Consider the following 19,446-nt stretch of genomic DNA (forward strand, 5'->3'; position numbering starts at 1 on the left):
CCAGCCAGCGGGAAGTTACAAATAAAGATGAGAGCGTATGAAAGGGAATTGCGGACAGTTTGACCCACTGTCAAAAGTACCTTTGCACTTGCCTTTGCACATGTGATTATGTGATGCCTCCTTGAGCTCTGATGCAGGGAAAGAGCATGTTTTGCGTGCTGGTGACCCTTCTTAAGCATTTGCTCCAACCATCTCAGTTAGGGTTTCTGTGCTCTCTCTGTTGTGTGTCCAACAGATACTTTTACTATCTTTGGAGGAATGAAGCCTCTGGGACTTGGTCTTGACAACACACCAGTCCTATCTGCTGTAAATAATTGCTTCAGAACCAAGACAGATGGTTTCTGAGATCAGAGAGGGAGATCTGACTTGACACCCCAATGTGTTTGCAGCCCGTCCTCTAACATAGGCCTTTTAAAACACCAAGACAATGGTGAGGGTGAGCCTCTTGGGAAGGTTTATGAGCACACCTGCACCCACTCCTCAATGACAAACTTCTGCCTCTGTTGTTTCAATCTTATGACGTGCTCCCAGGTCTGCTTTTGGTGAATGTGGCTCTTGTATGATAGCCTGCATATGTTTGCTTGAAGGCTGCCCTCTTCTTAATGCCGAGGACATGAAGTTGAATGACATAACCCTGCCCTTACACATTTGTTCAAGTTGATCCTACTACCATCAGTGTTTATGGTCTAATATAAGGGACCAACCAGTGAAAAATCTTAATAAGGACCATTAAAATAGCTACTTTCTCTGGAAAGCATAAAAAAGTAGAACTGTAGTGCACATTGTCTAGATATACTTAATATGGATTCGTTTTTACATGTTTCTTATACGCCAGTATCTTAGTCTATTCAGGCTACTGTAATAAAATGCCACTGACTGATGGCTTATAAACAACAGAAATTTATTTTTCATAGTACTGGAGGCTGGAGGCCCAAGATCACAGAGTCAGACGAGGGCCCTCTTCTGGGTTGTAGACTTCTCGTATCTTCACATTGTGAAAGGAGCCTCTGGGGGAGCCTCTTTTAGAAGGACACTAATTTCATCCATGAAGACTCTGCTCTTGTGACCTTATGAGCTCCAAAACGGCCCACCTCCTAATGCCATCACACTGGTCATTAGGGTTTCTACATATGAGTTTAGAGGGGCACACAACAAGGAGATCAGATAAGGTATAAAGTAGTATATTTACTTATATTTTTTATCTCCTTCCATCCATCCGTCCACCCATGCTTTCATCCTATGTCTTCCCCCACTGCCACCACTTATTTTGGTCTTGGAGTACTAGTTTTCATGAAATCTTGCAACTCAGAAGACACAGCATATTCTGCCAAATGAAAGACTGAGGTATGATGCTTGCCACATATGTTTTAAGCATCTCCCTGAATCTTTCAGTTCCCCCTTCTCTGAAATGTTTGCTTGCTGATGAGAAGTTTTACCTCTAGTGTCCCCAGAGGAAGTAAAATATAGTTTTCCAATGTCATTTTATTGGTGGTTATTCTATTATATCAGCCTTGGGAATTCTAGAGAAGAGAAAGAAGAACTTAAGAAACAAGTGTTTCATCTCAGAATATTGGTCAAGTTGAACCATTCTTGGGATTAAACAAATGAAGTGGAGAAAGAATGAGGAAAGCTTCCCCAGGAGCCCTCACTCTGTGCATTTTCCTTTCTCTGGCTACCATTGCCAACGGTCCCACACTGTAGACAATGTGTTATATCAAATCTAATAGTCTGAGAAATGATGCTGATTCTATGGCACCAGAATCCCAGATCTTTTCACTGCAGGGTCTTGGACAAGTGACTTAAACCGTTATAGATTAAATCTGCTTCTCCATTTGTGTGAAAGTGGTGACAACAAAATCTACCTCTTATGGTTGATATGTGGATTAATTAAGATAAAGAATATAAGGCACTTTTCCCAGTACCTGTCTATACTGAGTTCAGTTATTAGTGATTATTATTAAACATTCCTATTAAAGTATATCCTTAGTTCCCTTCATCTGTATGTCTTTGATATATTAGCTGCACACTGAGAAACATGACTTTGTTTCTGCATACTTAGATATTTATTTTTCAGCACCAAACTCTTAAAAAGTGGTTTGGCACTGTTCTTAATATGTAATTAATGTGTATCCTCTTATTTAATTCTCCCAACAACCCTATAGAAGTAGTGGTATTATCCCCATTTTACAGATGAGGAAACTGAGACTCAGATAAGTTAGGTAACTTCTCCAAGAACATAATGCAGCAGGATTCTCACACAGAGAATCATGACCCCAAGGCTTTTCTTTCCAGGAAACAACTTTATTCCTGCCGGCACTGCTCAGTTGGGCTTGTACCTGAAGAACTGAGCCCTGAACACCACATGGAGTAGTTTTTTATGTATTTTCTACTTCTTTGTCTCCCATATATGGTAACGCACACAAACATGTAGTCTGATTAAGTGGTTTCATGTTACAAGTTCATGAGGGATGTTGCATGTACGCGCATAGCCAGGTTACCTTGAGGTTTTTTTGTTTTTGTTTTTGTTTTTGTTTTTTTCCTTAGGGAGGGGACCCTACCACAATAATGCTAGCAGTTGGTCCAGTTGGAGTTTCATCAAGCTATCTGACTGCAAAGCCACACCACTGGGCTCCTTTTCTAGTGCTACCTCTATGTGTCAGCGATTTTCACCTGTAAAAGGGGGTTGTTCATCTCACCCACCAGACCCTGAGTATCTTGAGAACAGACCTGTTTTATTGTATTTTGTACCTTTGGTACCACCATATAGAGCCTTGCACACTTAAAAATATGACTGTCTAGCCTCTGAGCCACTCCGAACTCCAGCCATGCTGGCCTCCTTCAGTTCCATTCAAGGCATTTGCACCTGCTGTTAGATCTGTCTGGAGTGCTTCTCTGATCAGTTTTAGCTGTAGCTAGAGTATCCTGTTCATTTCTGGGTGTGATTATATCACAGTTGACAAGGACATTATTGAAACCACATCACTGTGAGGAAGAATTGAATCAAATGGAAAAGGGAAGATCAGAAGGGACAGTGACATGCAAACACGTAAGGTTATCTTTGTGTGGATGAAGGGTAGGAACAGTTCAAGTGCTTCCAAGCGGCTCAGTGAAAAACAGATTTCACATTTTCATAAGGAAGAACTTTCGAGACCTCAGCTGGCCAAAGTTGGAGTGAACTACGTAGTGAGTGCCAAATCTCGAGAAATATTTTGACAAATGCAGGCAGCCACTTTGCGAGGACATTAGTGTTATTAGGCTTTCTCTTTTAATCAGACAGGAACGTGTTACATTGAGAAGTCTCTTTCTCAAGGGTATGGTAGGATAAGGAAATTCATTCTCTCTTTTCATTCCCATCTCACAGGTTTCTTAAAACTTCAGTCTTAAGTTTTTTTAACTAGAGAATAAGGCTTAATTACTGTTGAGTTTTGGTTTATGGAAACTAGTCATTATTACCACTTTTAGAAAGGTTAAGTTTATGAACATAAGCCCTAGTTGCTATAATTGTATGTTCCTCTGGGTCTGGAGATAAGCTTGTCTCCTTACAAGAGGAAAACAATTAGCCTCGGGCATTTGGTTCCTCTTGATATTCCTGGTACCATCCCGTTGTAAATGAGGTCAGCGGATGCCCAGGATAGATTGTAAAATTGAGATGCTCTATTAATATTTAAAAGGCCTGGGAATATCAGATTCAAAATCTTATTTCTCTCTAAGTTTCAAATGTGTATTTTTTTCACCACCTGATTCAGTACCAATTTAAGTCAGTCTTATTAAATAGAAGTTCCATAGACAGAAGAGGTACATTAGCAAGAAGCATCAAGGTAGAAGGACTGTCACATTTGGATACTGTGTGGTAAAGTCATCCATCTAGAAATTGAAGCGAAAAATATTTTTTAGCTCTCACCATATGTCTGGCTCTGCAGTGACCTCATTTAACCCTGATTCACCATATTGCCTGCTATTGTTTAGCTGTTACTGCTTTTGACCATTTAAACTTAGGACTGTAGCAATTTAAACCACTATATATTTTTTTTAAGTAAGCAGAATAGAAAACTATTTTACATTTGATTAAGTGTTTTATTTTGCTATTCCCCTTCGAATGAACTTTGCACAGCCTGTTTCACGAGGAGTGTGGTTTGCTTTGGCGTGTAATCACCCAAAGCCAGGCTCCTTTTATCATTATTGCTTAAGTCATATATTTTTACACAAAACATCTTATTACCTTAGTTTTATTTTAAAATCAAAGCAGAGTTTGCAGAAAGTCTATGAATCACACTGAAAGAATGTTAACGAATACTACCTCTGAATTTCCAGATTTGGGCATTTCTGATCTTAAAGAATATGACTGTAAGCAAAAATATTATGCAAGCTGAGTAAAGTTTAGGTAAATAAGGACCAGATGGAACTATAGGGACTTATAAAATATAATGCAAATATTATCCCATTTCCTTAAAATAAATCTATAGTTCAGTATGAAAAATTATATTCATATTGATGAATATCAACCTTTTGCAAAATCATTCTTGGCAAGGGAATTCCATTTCAAGTAAATATAAAACAGTTTCTTTTCTGAGTTTGAGAAGGGAAAGCTTTGCAGTCTTAAAATGTGAAACTTTTTATATATTCATTGCAATTCTTATATTAGCTGTTTTATTGCTGTGATTTTCATTCCACATTTTAGTTACCTATAGTGTGGAAGAGTTTGCAATCCCTGAGCTTGACTTTTAGCTTAAATAGTCCATTCCTTTAACACACACACACACACACACACACACACACACACACACACAGATTGGTGTTACTGCTTCCTGTATAACTGATCACTTAATCCATACTTTTAGTCAAAAGAGCCACTGGTATTGCTGATTTAATGCTTATTTATGTTGTCTATAGTTTATCACCCAAAAATATTTCAGTATTCCAAAATAGTAGGTACTAAATGTTGTGATCCATTTTCTTTCTCTTAAAGTGTTTGGTAGGTACAAATCTTTACACCCTCCCCCAAACCTACTAGAAAAGATGAATAAATTAAGATTAGGAGATAAGGACTGGCTCTTGGTTCCTTTTGTAACAGAGTCTTATGGGGTTTGATTGGTGACTGTGTTCTGAGATTCTTAGAAAATCTAGGAGCACCTGGGTGTCTCAGTCCATTAATGCCTGACTGTTGGTTTCAGCTGGGTCACAATCTCGCGGTTCATGGATTCATGATTCATGGATTCATGTGTTGGGCTCTATGCTGGCAGCTCAAAGCCTACTTGGGATTCTCTCTCACCCTCTCTCTGCTCAAAATAAATAAACACTTTTTTTAAAAAAAGAAAATCTATTTAGCAAACTCTAATTTATTAGTGAGAGTATCCAGATTTTTAAAAGTGTAAGTTCTTTTGACTCTTACTGACTTCCCTTTTACAGCTGTGACTTCTTCAGGTTTTCTGAACAGAAACATTTATAATCAACCTATGAAGTTTGCAAACAAAACTATATCAGTTTGACAAATACTGTACTTCTTCTAAAGTAATCCTCTTTTATTGTATCCACAGTGGGAAAGTAGTATATTGAATGTACACTTGACTCTGAGATTCATCCAAATTATAAAATCAAAATGAGAAAAAAGTCATCTTCAAGTAAAGAAAATACAGTATTTGTTGACTACATTCTGCTTCAAGTCCTCTATGTTCTTATGAGATACTGAAAATAACCTCTTTACTTTTTGCTTCTCATGCATGAATCAATGAGGGTCTGCCAGATACCTTTTGCATCAAAGCACTGGGTTTGAAGGTGGGGAAGATGAGCATCTTTGCAACTTGTCTTGAATCATCTTTGCCTTCTACCTTTGTAATTGGTTCAAAAATATAAAAAGATCTACAAAACACATGGAATGTAAGCATAATAACACATGCCCCAGCAAGACAAGTGCATTAAGTTGTCCATCCTTGGGTTAAACAATGTACTGCCCCACTGTAACAAGGAAAGTAGAGAGCTGCCTTTGTTGACATGAGTCCTGCCATTCCTATTAAAGATAGCACATGTTTGCATTTCTACTTTTATCACCTTTTACATTAGGTTTCCCAGCATAATCTTTCTTGAAAAGAAGCAGTCGGGGAGCCCCTGGCTGGTTCAGTCAATAGAGCATGAGACTCTTGATCCTGGTGTTATGAGTTCAAATGTCTCGTTGGGTGTAGAGATTACTTAAAAATAAAATCATCAGGGGGCCCCCTGGGTGGCTCAGCTGGTTAAGCGTCTGACTTAGGCTCAGTTTATGATCTCATGGTTCATGGGTTTGAGCCCTGCATTGGGCTCTTGCACTGACAGCTCGGAGCCTGGAGCCTGCCTCCGATTCTGTGTCTCCCTCTTTCTGCCCCTCTCCCACTCACTCTCTGTCTCTCTCTCTGTCTCTCTCTCTCTCTCTCTCTCTCTCAAAAATAAATAAAACATTTAAAAAAATAAAATTATTAGGGGCACATGGGTGGCTCAGTTGGTTGAGCATCCGACCCTTGATCTTGGCTCAGGTCATAATCTCACAGTTTGTGAACTCGAGCCCCAAGCTGGGCTCTGTGCTGACAGCACAGAGCTTAGAATTCTGTCTCTCCCTCTCTCTTCCCTTCCCACTTGCTCTCTTACTCTCTCTCAAAATAAACTTAAAAAAAAAAAAAAAGCAATCACTTATATTCTCAGTTCACCATAATAATAGGAAAAATAGAAATCAAAAAATGGACTGAAATTGGTGTCATTCCTACTTAGAGTCATGAATTTTGACCACTGATCTATATTCCTTCCTTTATGTCCCAGATAGGCCCCCTTCAACCTTAGATATATATGTGTTGGGAACCTTCATTAGCAATTATTCAACATCTATTTGGCTGACACTTTGCTTGACATTATATACATAATCTCATTTTGTCCTCAAACCCTAAAAGGAAGAATTTATTAGTTCCATTTTACAGAGACAGGAACACTAGCCCAGTGAGGCTGAATATCTTAATAGAAGTATCACAAAGCTATGATAAGTGGCAGAGCTAAACTCTGAACACAGGTTTATGTGGCCATAGCCAGTATTCTTCCCACCATACGTTGCTGCCTTCCATTGTTTACAGGCTGGAAAATTCCTCTGGCAGACTTGATAGAGTCTGTAGGAGATTAAAATTGATCATAAATTTTGTGCAGTTCCTTCCACTTTCCTTGAATTCGAGCTGGCCCATTGACTTGCTTTGATCAATAGTAGTGAAAGTGGCGTTGAGTAACTTCCAAGCCTTTAGCCTCAAGGTCTTGCAGCTTAGCTCTTGTTCTCCTGAAAGACTGCCACCTTGCAGACAAGCCTAGATCAGCCTCCTGGAGGATGGCACCCCATATGAAAGAGCACATGGGGGCAAAGGGGCCCAGTTATCTCGGCTGAGGCCCCAGCCAACCTGACTGCAAACTCTTGCGAGCCCAGCCGAGATAGCGTGGAGCAGAACTACCCCCTGAACCCAGCCCACACTGCCAGCCCACAGAATCATGAACAAACAAATGATTCATTTTTGTTTTAAGCCACTAAGGTTTTTTTTATTAAATTTTTTTAATGTTTTATTTTATTTTATTTTATTTTTGAGACAGAGACAGAGTGTGAGCAGGGAAGGGGCAGAGAGAGAGGGAGACACAGAATCCAAAGCAGGCTCCAGGCTTCTAGCTGTCAGCACAGAGCCCAACACAGGGCTCGAACTCATGAACCTCATGACCTGAGCCAAAGTTGGGCACTTAACTGACTGAGCCACCCAGGCACCCCTAAGCCACTAAATTTTGCAGTAAAAGAAAACTAATACAGAGCCCAAGCCAAACCCTTATGTTTCTGATCTCTCACAGACTGTAAAAGTTGGGATTCTTGTGGTCTGCCATTTAGAAGGAGGTCCTACTATTCCTAGGCAGGACTTAAGTATCTGCATAAAACAGTGGCTTTCTCCGCTTTACTTTGTGCTGTATGAGTTCACAGAGGTCTAAAATTATAGAGGTGGAATTACTCTAGAAACCATGTATTTTGACTCTGTGCTTTACTGATAAGTGTCCTGAACAAAGCAGTGCATGGAGAACCACTTGCAAAATTGGCCACCTGCAGAGCTGTGAGAAAAACTAACTCCTCTCATTCCCAGTTCTGGGTCCTTCTTCTACACTTTCCTGCCCTCTTTTTTCAAAATCGTGTTCTTTTTTTTTTTTTTTAATGTTTATTTATTTTTGAGAGAGACAGAGTGTGACCGGGGGAGGGGCAGAGAAAAAGGGAGACAGAATCTGGAGCAGGTTCTAGGCTCTGAGCTGTCAGCACAGAGCCTAACGTGAGGCTCGAATTCACATACTGCGAGATCATGACCTGAGCCGAAGTCAAACGCTTAACCAACTGAGCCACCCAGGTGCCCCTCAAAATCACATTCTAATTGAAATATAATAAGGAAGCTTGGTTTTTGAGGGTTTTGTTTTTTTTCCCAAAGAATTTGGCCACAAAGGATTTGGGACAGAAAAGCATCATGTTCTAAGACACTGATCCCTTTACTTATATAAGTACAGTCTGGAGCCTATCAACTTTGTTCAAAGTGACATATTTTTTCACAGTTGTACCCCAACAGTTTTCTTTTTAACTCTCTAACTGCAATAGACATCACAAATCAGTAACTTAATACATCTACATCTGTTTCAAGGTAGAAGTGAACGTAGTTTTGATTTGCACAGCATTGGACTGAGCATTTTACTACTCTCACTATATTATCACCCTTCATTGATTTGGCCTTCCTGCTGAGAAAGTCGTCTACTATATGGAAAGACAGGACTGTATGATTTCTGAACCGTGACAACCGTAGAGGGGAACTCTATTAAATGATGTTTAAAAGGAGCATTATTCCTCTAAGACCATAGATCTGAACAATGGCTTCTTCCAGACAAAAACAATGCCCATTTTCTATATAATCTTTTTAATCCTTATTTTGGTCCTCATGGGTCTTTCTTATTAGCAGGGATTTTTCCCATAAAGCAAGGAAATAAGACATGACACTCTTTGGGGATCACTGGTAATATGTTTTCCACCTAAGTGTGTAATTTAATGTGAAATTTTTCTGTAGCTAAAATGCCACCTAGGATTATTTTGAGGGCAGTGGGAACAGAGGTTTTATGAGTATAACGAAGATTGGGTTTAATTCTAGAGTGATCCAAATTAAGTATATCACACCTACAAATAGTAAAATTGAGCCATATATATATATATATATATATATATATATATATATATATATAGTCCTTTATAGTAATATCTACCACATAATTCTTTATCAAAGTTTTATTCTAAAATGCTTATTAGAACAATCCACTGAACATTTAGAAATGTAATCTATAAAATCTCATTCTATGGAAATAGTTCACCCACACAAGGGTGCTTATTGATATTGTTCAGTGCACAGGAAACCCTTAGTTAATTTTTCTAACACACGGCTTCTTTAAGTGTTATGAGCCTACTGTGGCAATGATAAAATTGCCTTTTGCTGAACGATTGGTATGTTTATGAGTTACTTTATCTACTTGTTGGTAGCCTGAACAGTAAAGAATATGGTAATGGATGGGCTGAAATGTCTGATGACTTTGACTCTAAGGATACATTAGTACGTGTTATGAAATTCTTTTCCAGCAATGCAATGTTTAAATCCCCCTGGAGGAGTTTGTGATTTTTGTGGGGCTCAATGACAATTAAGTCCCGTGTACTTGGCTCCTTTAAATTGCTCTTTGAACTAAAGTAAATCCTTTAGAAATTCACATGGATTTAATATCCATTTGTGATGGGTATGTGGGTTGTGTGTCACTAATATTTTGCCATCAGAAGCTTGGGTGGGATTTTTAAAAAAGGAAGAATGAAGCTTGATTGGGTAGGTAAGATTATGACATACCCTACCAGCCTCTTTCTGGGTCATTTTGATGTATCTTTCTATCTTCAACCAATTTCTTGGTAATCATTTAGCAAACATGTACTCAGTGCCTACCCTGGGCTCAGCACCAGGATACAAAGAAGAGTTGGAAGCAGCCCCCAGTCTGGAAGAGTTCCACCAAGACTAGGAGGTAATATAGGACCTAGATCCATGAAAAAGCTATTGTGATACTAATAAATTCAATAATACAAGGGGATAGAGCAGTGACTCACAGGAAGGTTGATCAACCTTGTTAGGGGAAAAGAGTCAGAGAAAGTTTCATAGAAGAGGTGGCATTTGGCTGGCTCTAGTAGAATTTCATGAGAAAAGGGGGCAGCAGATAAAAGAGACCATGACCTTCAAGCCTTTGGTGCCTTTGTACTTTCCAAATATAGATATATAGACTCTCTATATCAACATACACAAGAAACTGAAGGTTCCTGGGTGGCTCAGTCAGTTAAGCATCTGACTCTTGATTTCAGCTCAGGTCATGATCTCATGGTCATGGGATCAAGCCCCACATCAGGCTCTGCACTGACAGCGTGGAGCCTGCTTGGGATTCTCTCCCTCCCTCTCTCTCTGCCCCTCCCCTGCTCGTGTTCTCTCTCTCTCTCTAAATAAACTTTTTTTTAAAAAAGCACAGGAAACTTAACAGTATTTGTCTCCAGTTAGGGATAGATGGTGGCTGAGGGACAGGTGCAGAGAGAAACTTTTCAATGTATATTATTTTGAGAGTAATACCATGTGTAATATTTTATCTGTATTTAAAAACAAATATGTATTCTTTGAAGAATGGAGATATTAAAACAGTGGTTCCTTAAACAGTATGTTCAATTTGCGAGCCAGCTACTTCTTCCTGGGTGTCTGTTTTTTAATGTTATCCCTAATTAGTGGAATGAAGAAATTTTCCTCAAGTTAAATGTGTTTCAGACATAGACTGATGAGAGAAAAGCTTTTTCTTAATGTTTTATTTTTATTTTTATTTTTATTTTCGAGAGAGAGAGAGTGAGCAAGTGGGGGGGTGGCAGGAGAGAGGGAGGCACAGAATCTGAAACAGGCTCCAGGCTCTAAGCTGTCAGCACAGAGCCCGATGCGGGGCTCAAACCCATGAACTGTGAGATCATGACTTGAAGTCAGATCCTTAACCAAGTCACCCAGGTGCCTCAAGAGAGAAGTTTATAAGCAGAGGACTTTTCCTACATCTCCGAAATCCTGCCTAACCCTTCTGATTAAGGAAAACCCATATCTGAGAGATTCTCTAATTGATCAGATTCTTCCCTGGATCCAGAGTTGGCAAGTCAAATGAGTGATTTAGAGTGTCCAAAGGAAAATTGTTGGTCTTGTCTCAGGCAGTAAATAAGATGATGTTACTTAAATTTCTGTTGTCACAGTGAAAATCACAACTACCAAGAGGAAATTAGTTTTTGATTATATGTCAGTCTTGGTCATCTGTAAATGGTTCTTAAGTCTGCCATTAATTAGGAGAAATTAATCTGGGTTGTTTTGGACTGAAAAGATTTTTATTGTTTTATTTTAGTTTAGTTTAGTTTAGAGCATGAGAGGGGTAGAGGGAGAGAATCTTAAGCAGGCTCCACACCCAGTGTAGAGCCCTGATGCTGGGCTCAATCCCAAGACCCTGGGATCATGACTTGAGCCAAAATCAAGACTTGGATGCTCAACCTACTGAGCCATCCAGACGCCCTGAACCACTTTATTTTAAACATGAATGCATCACTTGTATATAATTTTCTTTTATATCTGCTCCTGTAGAAAAAAAAAATCATTCATTGAATAATATGGGTGCATAGAAAGAAGATAGAAAAAAATGAAGGGAAGAGACAAGAACAACAAATGGAATTAAGAGAGAGCTAGGGGCACCTGGGTGGCTCAGTCAGTTGAGGGTCCAACTTCGCCCAGGTCATGATCTCGCAGTTCACAAGTTCGAGCCCCGCATCAGGCTCTGTGCTGAGAGCTCAGAGCCTGGAACCTGCTTCAGATTCTGTGTCTCCCTTTCTCTCTCTGCCCCTCACTAGCTCGTGCTGTGTCTATCTCTCAAAAATAAATAAAAACATTAAAAAGAGAGAGAGAGGGGCGCCTGGGTGGCTCAGTCGGTTAAGCGTCCGACTTTGGCTCAGGTCATGAGCTCATGGTCCGTGAGTTCGAGCCCCGCGTCGGGCTCTGTGCTGATGGCTCAGAGCCTGGAGCCTGTTTCAGATTCTGTGTCTCCCTCTCTTTCTGACCCTCCCCTGTTCATGCTCTGTCTCTCTCTGTCTTAAAAATAAATAAACGTTAAAAAAATTAAAAAAAAAAAAAAAGAGAGAGAGAGACTCCATGTTGGGTTGGGGAGAGTTCTTAACCATCGTGTTTTGTGTAGCACAAACCCCTAACTAGCAAGTGAGGTCCGTAGATCATCACCCCACTTCATTAAGCGAGAGGCTTCAATTTTCACTTCCCCAGTTGTCTTTTTGTTCACTGTCTACAAAATGATCAGCCCATGCCCTTAAGGTTTTTGCTGTGGAGTTAAGGAGACAGTATTTCAACAGAATTGATGCCATATGGAAAATCCCAGGTTAGCTTCTATACAAGTGCAAAATAAAATATTCAAAACAGGTGAGATGCTTGCAATGGCTGTAGGAACACAGGCTTTGGTGTTAAACAGTCCCAAGTTGGAATGTGATCTTCCCTACTTAGAAGATGCAAAGACCTGGTCAAGTCTGAATCCTTCTGAGCCTCCATATCCCCAACTGTAAATGAGACTAATAATACGGCACTTGCTTCATCGTTATGAGGATTGAATGGCACGAATGGGAAGCGTGCAGCAACTCTGGCACAGAGGTGTTAAAATAAATGAGATGTTCCCACTTCCTTACTATGTGCTGGCATTGTACATAAAGCTTTATGTGCAAATAGTATTGTTAAAACCATATAAACATGAGGAAGCTAAGGGAGAGGTTAACAGTCTTCCCAAGGCCCGTGGCCAGAAGTAGCAGGGCCAAGATTTGGACTAAGAAATCTGACTCCAGAGGCCTAGCTCATAATCATCTGTCTCTATAGCCTCTCCTCAGTGTGAGCCAGCAACCCACCCACAGGGAAATGATGAATAGAATGCTTCTGGAATAGATGAGTTTTAGAAGTCATTGGTATTGGTAGATGGAGTCACTGAGGTATCCTAGGGTGAAGGAATGTTACTTAAATATGCAGAGATAAGAGTGGAAGAAGAAGGTACTCAGAACTGTGCCAACAAGCAGTTTTGCTTGAACAGCTCAAGAGCATTAAAATTTAAGAGGATATACAATGAGGAGATAAGAATCATGTGTATAATCAACTCCAAATTTTTTCCTTAAAACAATAAATAGCAGTCTTTCATTAATGACCCATTATTTCATCTAATCACAATTTTTTCAAAGTAAGAAGTAAAAATTTTTTGTGGCCTTGTCAAATAGATGCCTAAAATAGCTCAATACAGTATCTTTTTTTTATTATTTTGTCCTACCTTATCAACTGTGTAAGTTGTAAAAAATAAATCTATTTTTCTTTTCAGTTCACCAGCCCACATTTCTAATTTACCTGTTGGCCCCCACCTCTCATGTCTAGCACCCCCTTTTAGTACAGCTGAGCAGAACCTTAACTTCACAATCCAGTGTCAACACATAGGGCACATGGTAAGAAATGTGACCTTTTTCTATTGATAGGTTAGAGTGTCTACTGTTTTCTTGTATTTTCATTGATAACTTTAAGAGAAATCACAACAGTAGTCAAGCAAAAGGGAAGAAATAATGGGGAGTTTTTCACACAGACTCCTGGACAAAACAGATTGACAGGGAGTTCAGCATTTGAGCGATAGTATATTTCTTTTATTTATAAGATTCATTATGGGGCATCTCAGTGGCTCAGTTGGTTAAGCGTCTAACTCTTGATTTCGCCTCCGGTGATGATTGCATGGTTCGTCAGTTTGAGCCCTGTGTTGGGCTCTGACAGCACGGAGCCTGCTTGGAATTCTGTCTCCCTCTCTCTCTCTTCCTCCCCTGCTTGCACACCACACTCTCTCTCAAATAAATAAACTTTAAAGAAAGAGTTCATTGGGGCGCCTGGGTGGCTCAGTCGGTTAAGCGCCAGACTTCGGCTTAGGTCGTGATCTCGCAGTTTGTGGGTTCGAGCCCCACATCAGGCTCTGTGCTGACAGCTCAGAGCCTGGAGCCTGCTTTGAATTCTGTGTCTCCCTCTCTCTCTGCCCCTCCCCTGCTTGTGCGCTCTCTCTCTCTCTCTCAAAAATAAATAAACATTAAAAAAAAAAAAAAAAGAGTTCATTGAACACCCAGAAAGTATTGAAGAGGTTTTAATTCAGGCTACTTTTTTTTTTTTAGTGTGTGTTTATTTTACTTATTTGTTTGTTTGTTTGTTTGTATGTTTGTTTATTTATTTATTTATTTATTTATTTATTTATTTATTTATTGAGAGAGCGTGAGCAGAGGAAGAGCAAAAAGAGAGGGAGACACAGAATCCAAAGCAGGCTCCAGGCTCTGAGCTGTCAGTACAGAGCCCGATGTGGAGCTCGAAGCCGCAAACTATGACCTGAGCCAAAGTCGGACACTCAACTGACTGAGCCACACAGGCGCCCCTGGGCTACTTTTATGGAATAAAAACTACAGTTGATATTTTTCTTCCATTTAAGTGCAAATGAAGAGAAATTTCCCATTTGACTTTTGTAATGTTGCAAAATTAAAGAAGTTTATGCTGGAAGTTGAACTCTGTAAACACCATGTTAGTAGGAGTTCAGTCTGATTCTGTCAGTCCAATGAAGGGGGGCTGTTTGGCCTCCAAACTTGAAACACCAGCATGACACAAGTCATTACAAGGAACTTGCGTTAGTTTCTCCCTGCACTACTTTCATAAAACTGGCCCTTGGTGTCATCTTGGCAGTGTTGCTGGGATCTCCTGAAGCCACTGACCCAGCACGTTTTCACAAAGCCATTCCCTTGAAGCAGTTCAGAGGAACCAACTCTTGGCAGTCTAGATGCTCCCTGCATCCGGAAATTTCATAAATCAGAGTTAAAACAAAGAATGGTCTAAAATCTGTTGCTGATACAAAATCTGTAATGTAAATTGTCTGGATTAGGGAACCTCTCCTGTCTCCTGGGAGCTGCCTTTATAATTGCTATAATAAAGAATGTTTTCAGAAGCATGTGATGATAAAATGAAAGTAGTGAGAAAGATATTTGGAATCCAGTGGAGTCATCTGGTTGTAGAACTTCTTAGTATTTTCTTGTATTGCTTCTCTACTCCCAAATTCACATAAGAACCTTTTTATTTATTTTTTTTTTAATAAATTTTTTTTTTTAACGTTTATTTATTTTTGAGACAGAGAGAGACACAGCATGAACGGGGGAGGGTCAGAGAGAGAGGGAGACACAGAATCGGAAGCAAGCTCCAGGCTCTGAGCCATCAGCCCAGAGCCCGACGCGGGGCTCAAACTCGCGGACCGCAAGATCGTGACCTGAGCTGAAGTCGGACGCCCAACCGACTGAGCCACCCGGGCGCCCCTATTTATTTTTTTAAGAAAGTAGATTTGGTTTGGATCTTTTTTTTTTTTTTTTTTTGTCTTATTTGTTATACTTCTGCAAGAAATATTTCTTTATGTTTGACTTCACGTCAATTTAATTCTGATTCTGAGGTTCCATACTTCTGGGCCAAGGCAGAATCACCCTCAGTCATTTCGTAGGCTCCTCAAGCTCTCAGGGTTCTGGTCTCCTCACAAAACTCCCAGACATCATTGGTGGGCCCCTGGCCATTATCATCAGTCCCCCCAGTTGTCATCAAGCCCGTCTTACCCAAGCCTTCATGACCTCAAGTCTAGAAATCCTGTTGCTTCCAAGCCCCAGTGCTTGGGACACAGGACTTCTTCCAAGGTGGGATCCATTGTGCATGGCTTGTGGCCCCCTTGACCATTGCTTGCAGAGTCTGGTAAGCCAGTGCATGTGCTGGGGCTGGTGTGGCATGGGGGACACTGGGCAGTGCAGGGCTTCTGCACTTCTCATGGGACCCACAGATCTCTGTTTCTAGTCTCCACGCAGAAGCTCTTTTCCTTTCCCAGCAGCCCTCCAACACAGCTGGCATAATCCTTCCAACATCATATTTTTCAGGCCCTTCAGTCTGATAAACAGCAGAAAGAACCAATGGCTTCTGGCTGCTTTAGTTTTCAGCTCTATAAAAATCCTCTACTTGCTTAACATGAGGGGGGAAAGTTGTGTGAACATATTCAACTGAATATTTTAAAAGTAGTCTCACCAAAATATATGTACATATGATAGAAATATTTGGGTGTAGAGATGTACATTGTCTGCAGGGATCCTTAGGAAACTGTTGATGGTGATTGTCTCTGGGGAGTGAGACTGAGGGGCAGACCAAGGAGGCAGTTTATTTCTGTGGTTTACTACATGCTGTGGTATTGCTTGAGTTCTTTACACTGGTATGTGTTATTTTTATGATGATTAAAATTTAAGGTTATTAATTTGAAAAGATAGGAATTTTTTGTTTTAATTCACTAACCATGAAATACTTTCCTCAGCCTGAGCTTACCTGCCTTAGGTATTGTCCTGATTTTATGGCTCAGAATGCTGAGTTCAGGAGTTAATTTGCCCAAGATTACACAATGGTGGGTAAGAATTGGAACCCACGGCTGTCTTACACTTACTTAGGGTCATGAACACCCTTCCCCCTCCTCGATGCTTCATCCTCCAGGGTCATTTCACTCCACTTAAGTTCTTTTCTTTCATTGCCCAAGTAATGGGCCTGACAGACCCCCTGCATCAGACCACACATCTATGCCAAATCCTTGAATACTAATAAATACTTGAAACCATGTTTCAAAATATACCATAAAATGAAAATAAGAATGACGCACAGTTCACCTCAAGTTCATACACAGCAGCAATGTACAGGTTAACAGTAAAACACAGGGGGGAAGTTTACCTTGAAATATTAGGCAAAGCCAGTTCTAAAGGAATGAAATAAGAAACTTAGGAAAAATTAATTATACCTTGGAATATATGGTAACTGTGTATTTTATTTACCTTCAGGTCCCATAAAATATGACACTATTAGCAAATGGCAATTTATGGGTCGCTGCCTATGGTTTGGTTGTTTGTGTAAGGAAGCATTTATGGTTGTCGAAAATTAATAAGAATTTTGTTTTTTCTAGGATGCTATAGTTATACACGAAGTCTACGAAGAAGGAGCCGCGGCCAGAGACGGAAGACTTTGGGCTGGTGACCAGATATTAGAGGTATAAGACTATGAGTTTCATTTAATACTAGCAAATACAGTTCCCTTACTGACCTTGATCCACAAAGTATTTATTCACAGTCTTGTACTCCATTTTGTCCTCACTTATCTCTCTCCCATTTAGCAAAAGATGTACCTTACTCTTTTTTCTTTCTTTAATGTACATTGAATAACTATAATCAGAATCATGGCAGATCATCAATCTAAATCTGTGAAAACTTTTTTAAATTAAAGCAGAAGTACAACCTATAGTTCTATAATCTTAATATCAAATGAGAGTGCATAGTATTGCAACTTGACTTGTTTTGCCGCTTCACTAAAGCTGTCTAAATTCTCCTAAAAACACAGACATATGCAAAAACATGGACAGCCGATGTTTTAAAGACTTCAGTGCTGTTTTAAGTATTGTTTTCTTACTCCTAATAAATCGTTAAGTAAAATGCTTTCCGCTTTTGTTTTCTAGTTGATGAAAATGTAGAATCTTCTCCCTTTAGGGAGAAATGAAATGTTTAGCTTGCCTCTTTCAAATGGGCTCTCAATTAGCAAAGGTGTTAAAGCCTTTTAAAAAATGCCAAAGCAGGCAGTGTCTGAACTAAGGAACGGATGAATGGCAGGTCAATGCCAGGCATTCTGGTAGGTGGAACGAAAAAGCTTTTTTGATGATGTGAGACCTTTAGGCAACATTTATTTCTTTCATTGGATGAATTTAATTGAATAGTTAACATTTTATGGTGGGCATGTGCATTTTTGCTTTGCAACTTTAATACAGCACATTATGAATGACATCATAGAATTTTATTTCCCCTTTGGTGGTTCAAGTTTGCCTCCCAAGATGAAACCACAGATATAATTAAGGGCAGAAAATATAGGCAAGAAAGAGTTAAAGGAGAGGCCGGGCTCGCTGCAAATTAAATTCAGGGTTTCTCTGCAGACCTTTACTGTGCTTCATCATTGGATTAGGACATATTCCCAGTACATTCATTAAGGTACAAGTGTATGAGGTTAGAAAAATAAGCGAGGCCTCTTTGGGATTTGGCTTGACTGCTTTTGCATATAGCACCATTTTTTAGTGGTCAGGAGTTTCAAGGGTTTTTTTTTTTTTTTCTCCCTAGGTTTTCTAATTAACTGGTGTTATCATAATTGGCTTTGTAAGATGAATAGATTGAATATTCAAAAGAGTACAGATGCATACATGCCTAGATACATGATTTGTAAGCCCATGGATTATTCTATAATGGTCACTTGAAACTAAATCTAATCTGTGGAGCATTTTCTTGATTATGGTGATGGTTGCATAGGTATAAATCACATAAATTAGCAATATAAATTATATACTTTAAATATAGTTTATTTCATAACAGTTATACTTCAGTAAAAAAAAAATCCCTTTTTAAAACTATTTGTATGGGATATCTCAGCTGTAGCTGTTCTCTTTCATATTCATGTACAAGTGAATACTCAGGATAGGTTAACATGAAGAAGGCAATTGAGTGGAAGGAGAAATTGAAAACTCAAACCATTTCCTGGCATCCAACTGAATTATATTACCCAATATGGATGGATGGTCTATACTCCTCATTAAAGATGACCAGGACATGGGGCACTTGGTGGCTCAGTCAGTTGAGCATCCAACTTTGGCTCAGGTCATGATCTCACAGTTCGTGAGTTAGCCCACGTCGGGCTCTGTGCTGACAGCTCAGAACCTGGAGCCTGCTTCAGATGCTGTGACTCCCTCTCTCTGCCTCTTCCCTGCTCATGCTCTGTCTCTCTTTCTCTCTCAAAAATAAATAAACATTAAAGATGACCAGGATATAATATAACAGTGTGTGTCAACTAAAACAAAAGTTGTTTTTTTATTGATCAGGAAATTTTACCCCATGCAGTATCTAGTCCACAAAAGCATGTCATGTGTTTAGTTAAGAAGTAGCTGTATGGGGGCACCTGGGTGGCTCAGTCAGTTAAGCAACTAACTTCAGCCCAAATCATGATCTCACAGTGTGTGAATTTGAGCCCTGTGTCGGACTCTATGCTGACAGCTAGGAGCCTGGAGCCTGCTTCGGATTCTGTGTATGTGTCTTTCTCTCTTCCCCTCCCCTGCTCACACTCTGTCTCTCTCCAAAATAAATAGACATTTAAAAAAAATTTTTTTTAAAGAAGTAGCTGTTTGGTCAAGTAACATCATGTTTCCTTTGTAAGCAGCTTTAGACCCCACATTTGGACTTGTGCTAGTTGTGGTTGATGTGTACAGATGCATAAT

General features: G+C 39.7%; 1 protein-coding gene across 1 annotated transcript in view; it reads left to right on the forward strand.

Moving 5' to 3' along the window:
• Window positions 1-19,446, forward strand: part of PATJ (PATJ crumbs cell polarity complex component) — a 362,131-nt gene that overhangs the window by 298,271 nt on the left and 44,414 nt on the right. Inside the window, exon 36 of the mRNA XM_042997423.1 lies at window positions 17,107-17,190. Coding sequence (XP_042853357.1) covers window positions 17,107-17,190 — 84 coding nt within the window. The remainder of the gene's footprint in view (window positions 1-17,106; window positions 17,191-19,446) is intronic.

This window comes from Panthera tigris, chromosome C1, assembly GCF_018350195.1.
Source record: "Panthera tigris isolate Pti1 chromosome C1, P.tigris_Pti1_mat1.1, whole genome shotgun sequence".
NCBI classification, from domain to species: Eukaryota; Metazoa; Chordata; class Mammalia; order Carnivora; family Felidae; genus Panthera; species Panthera tigris.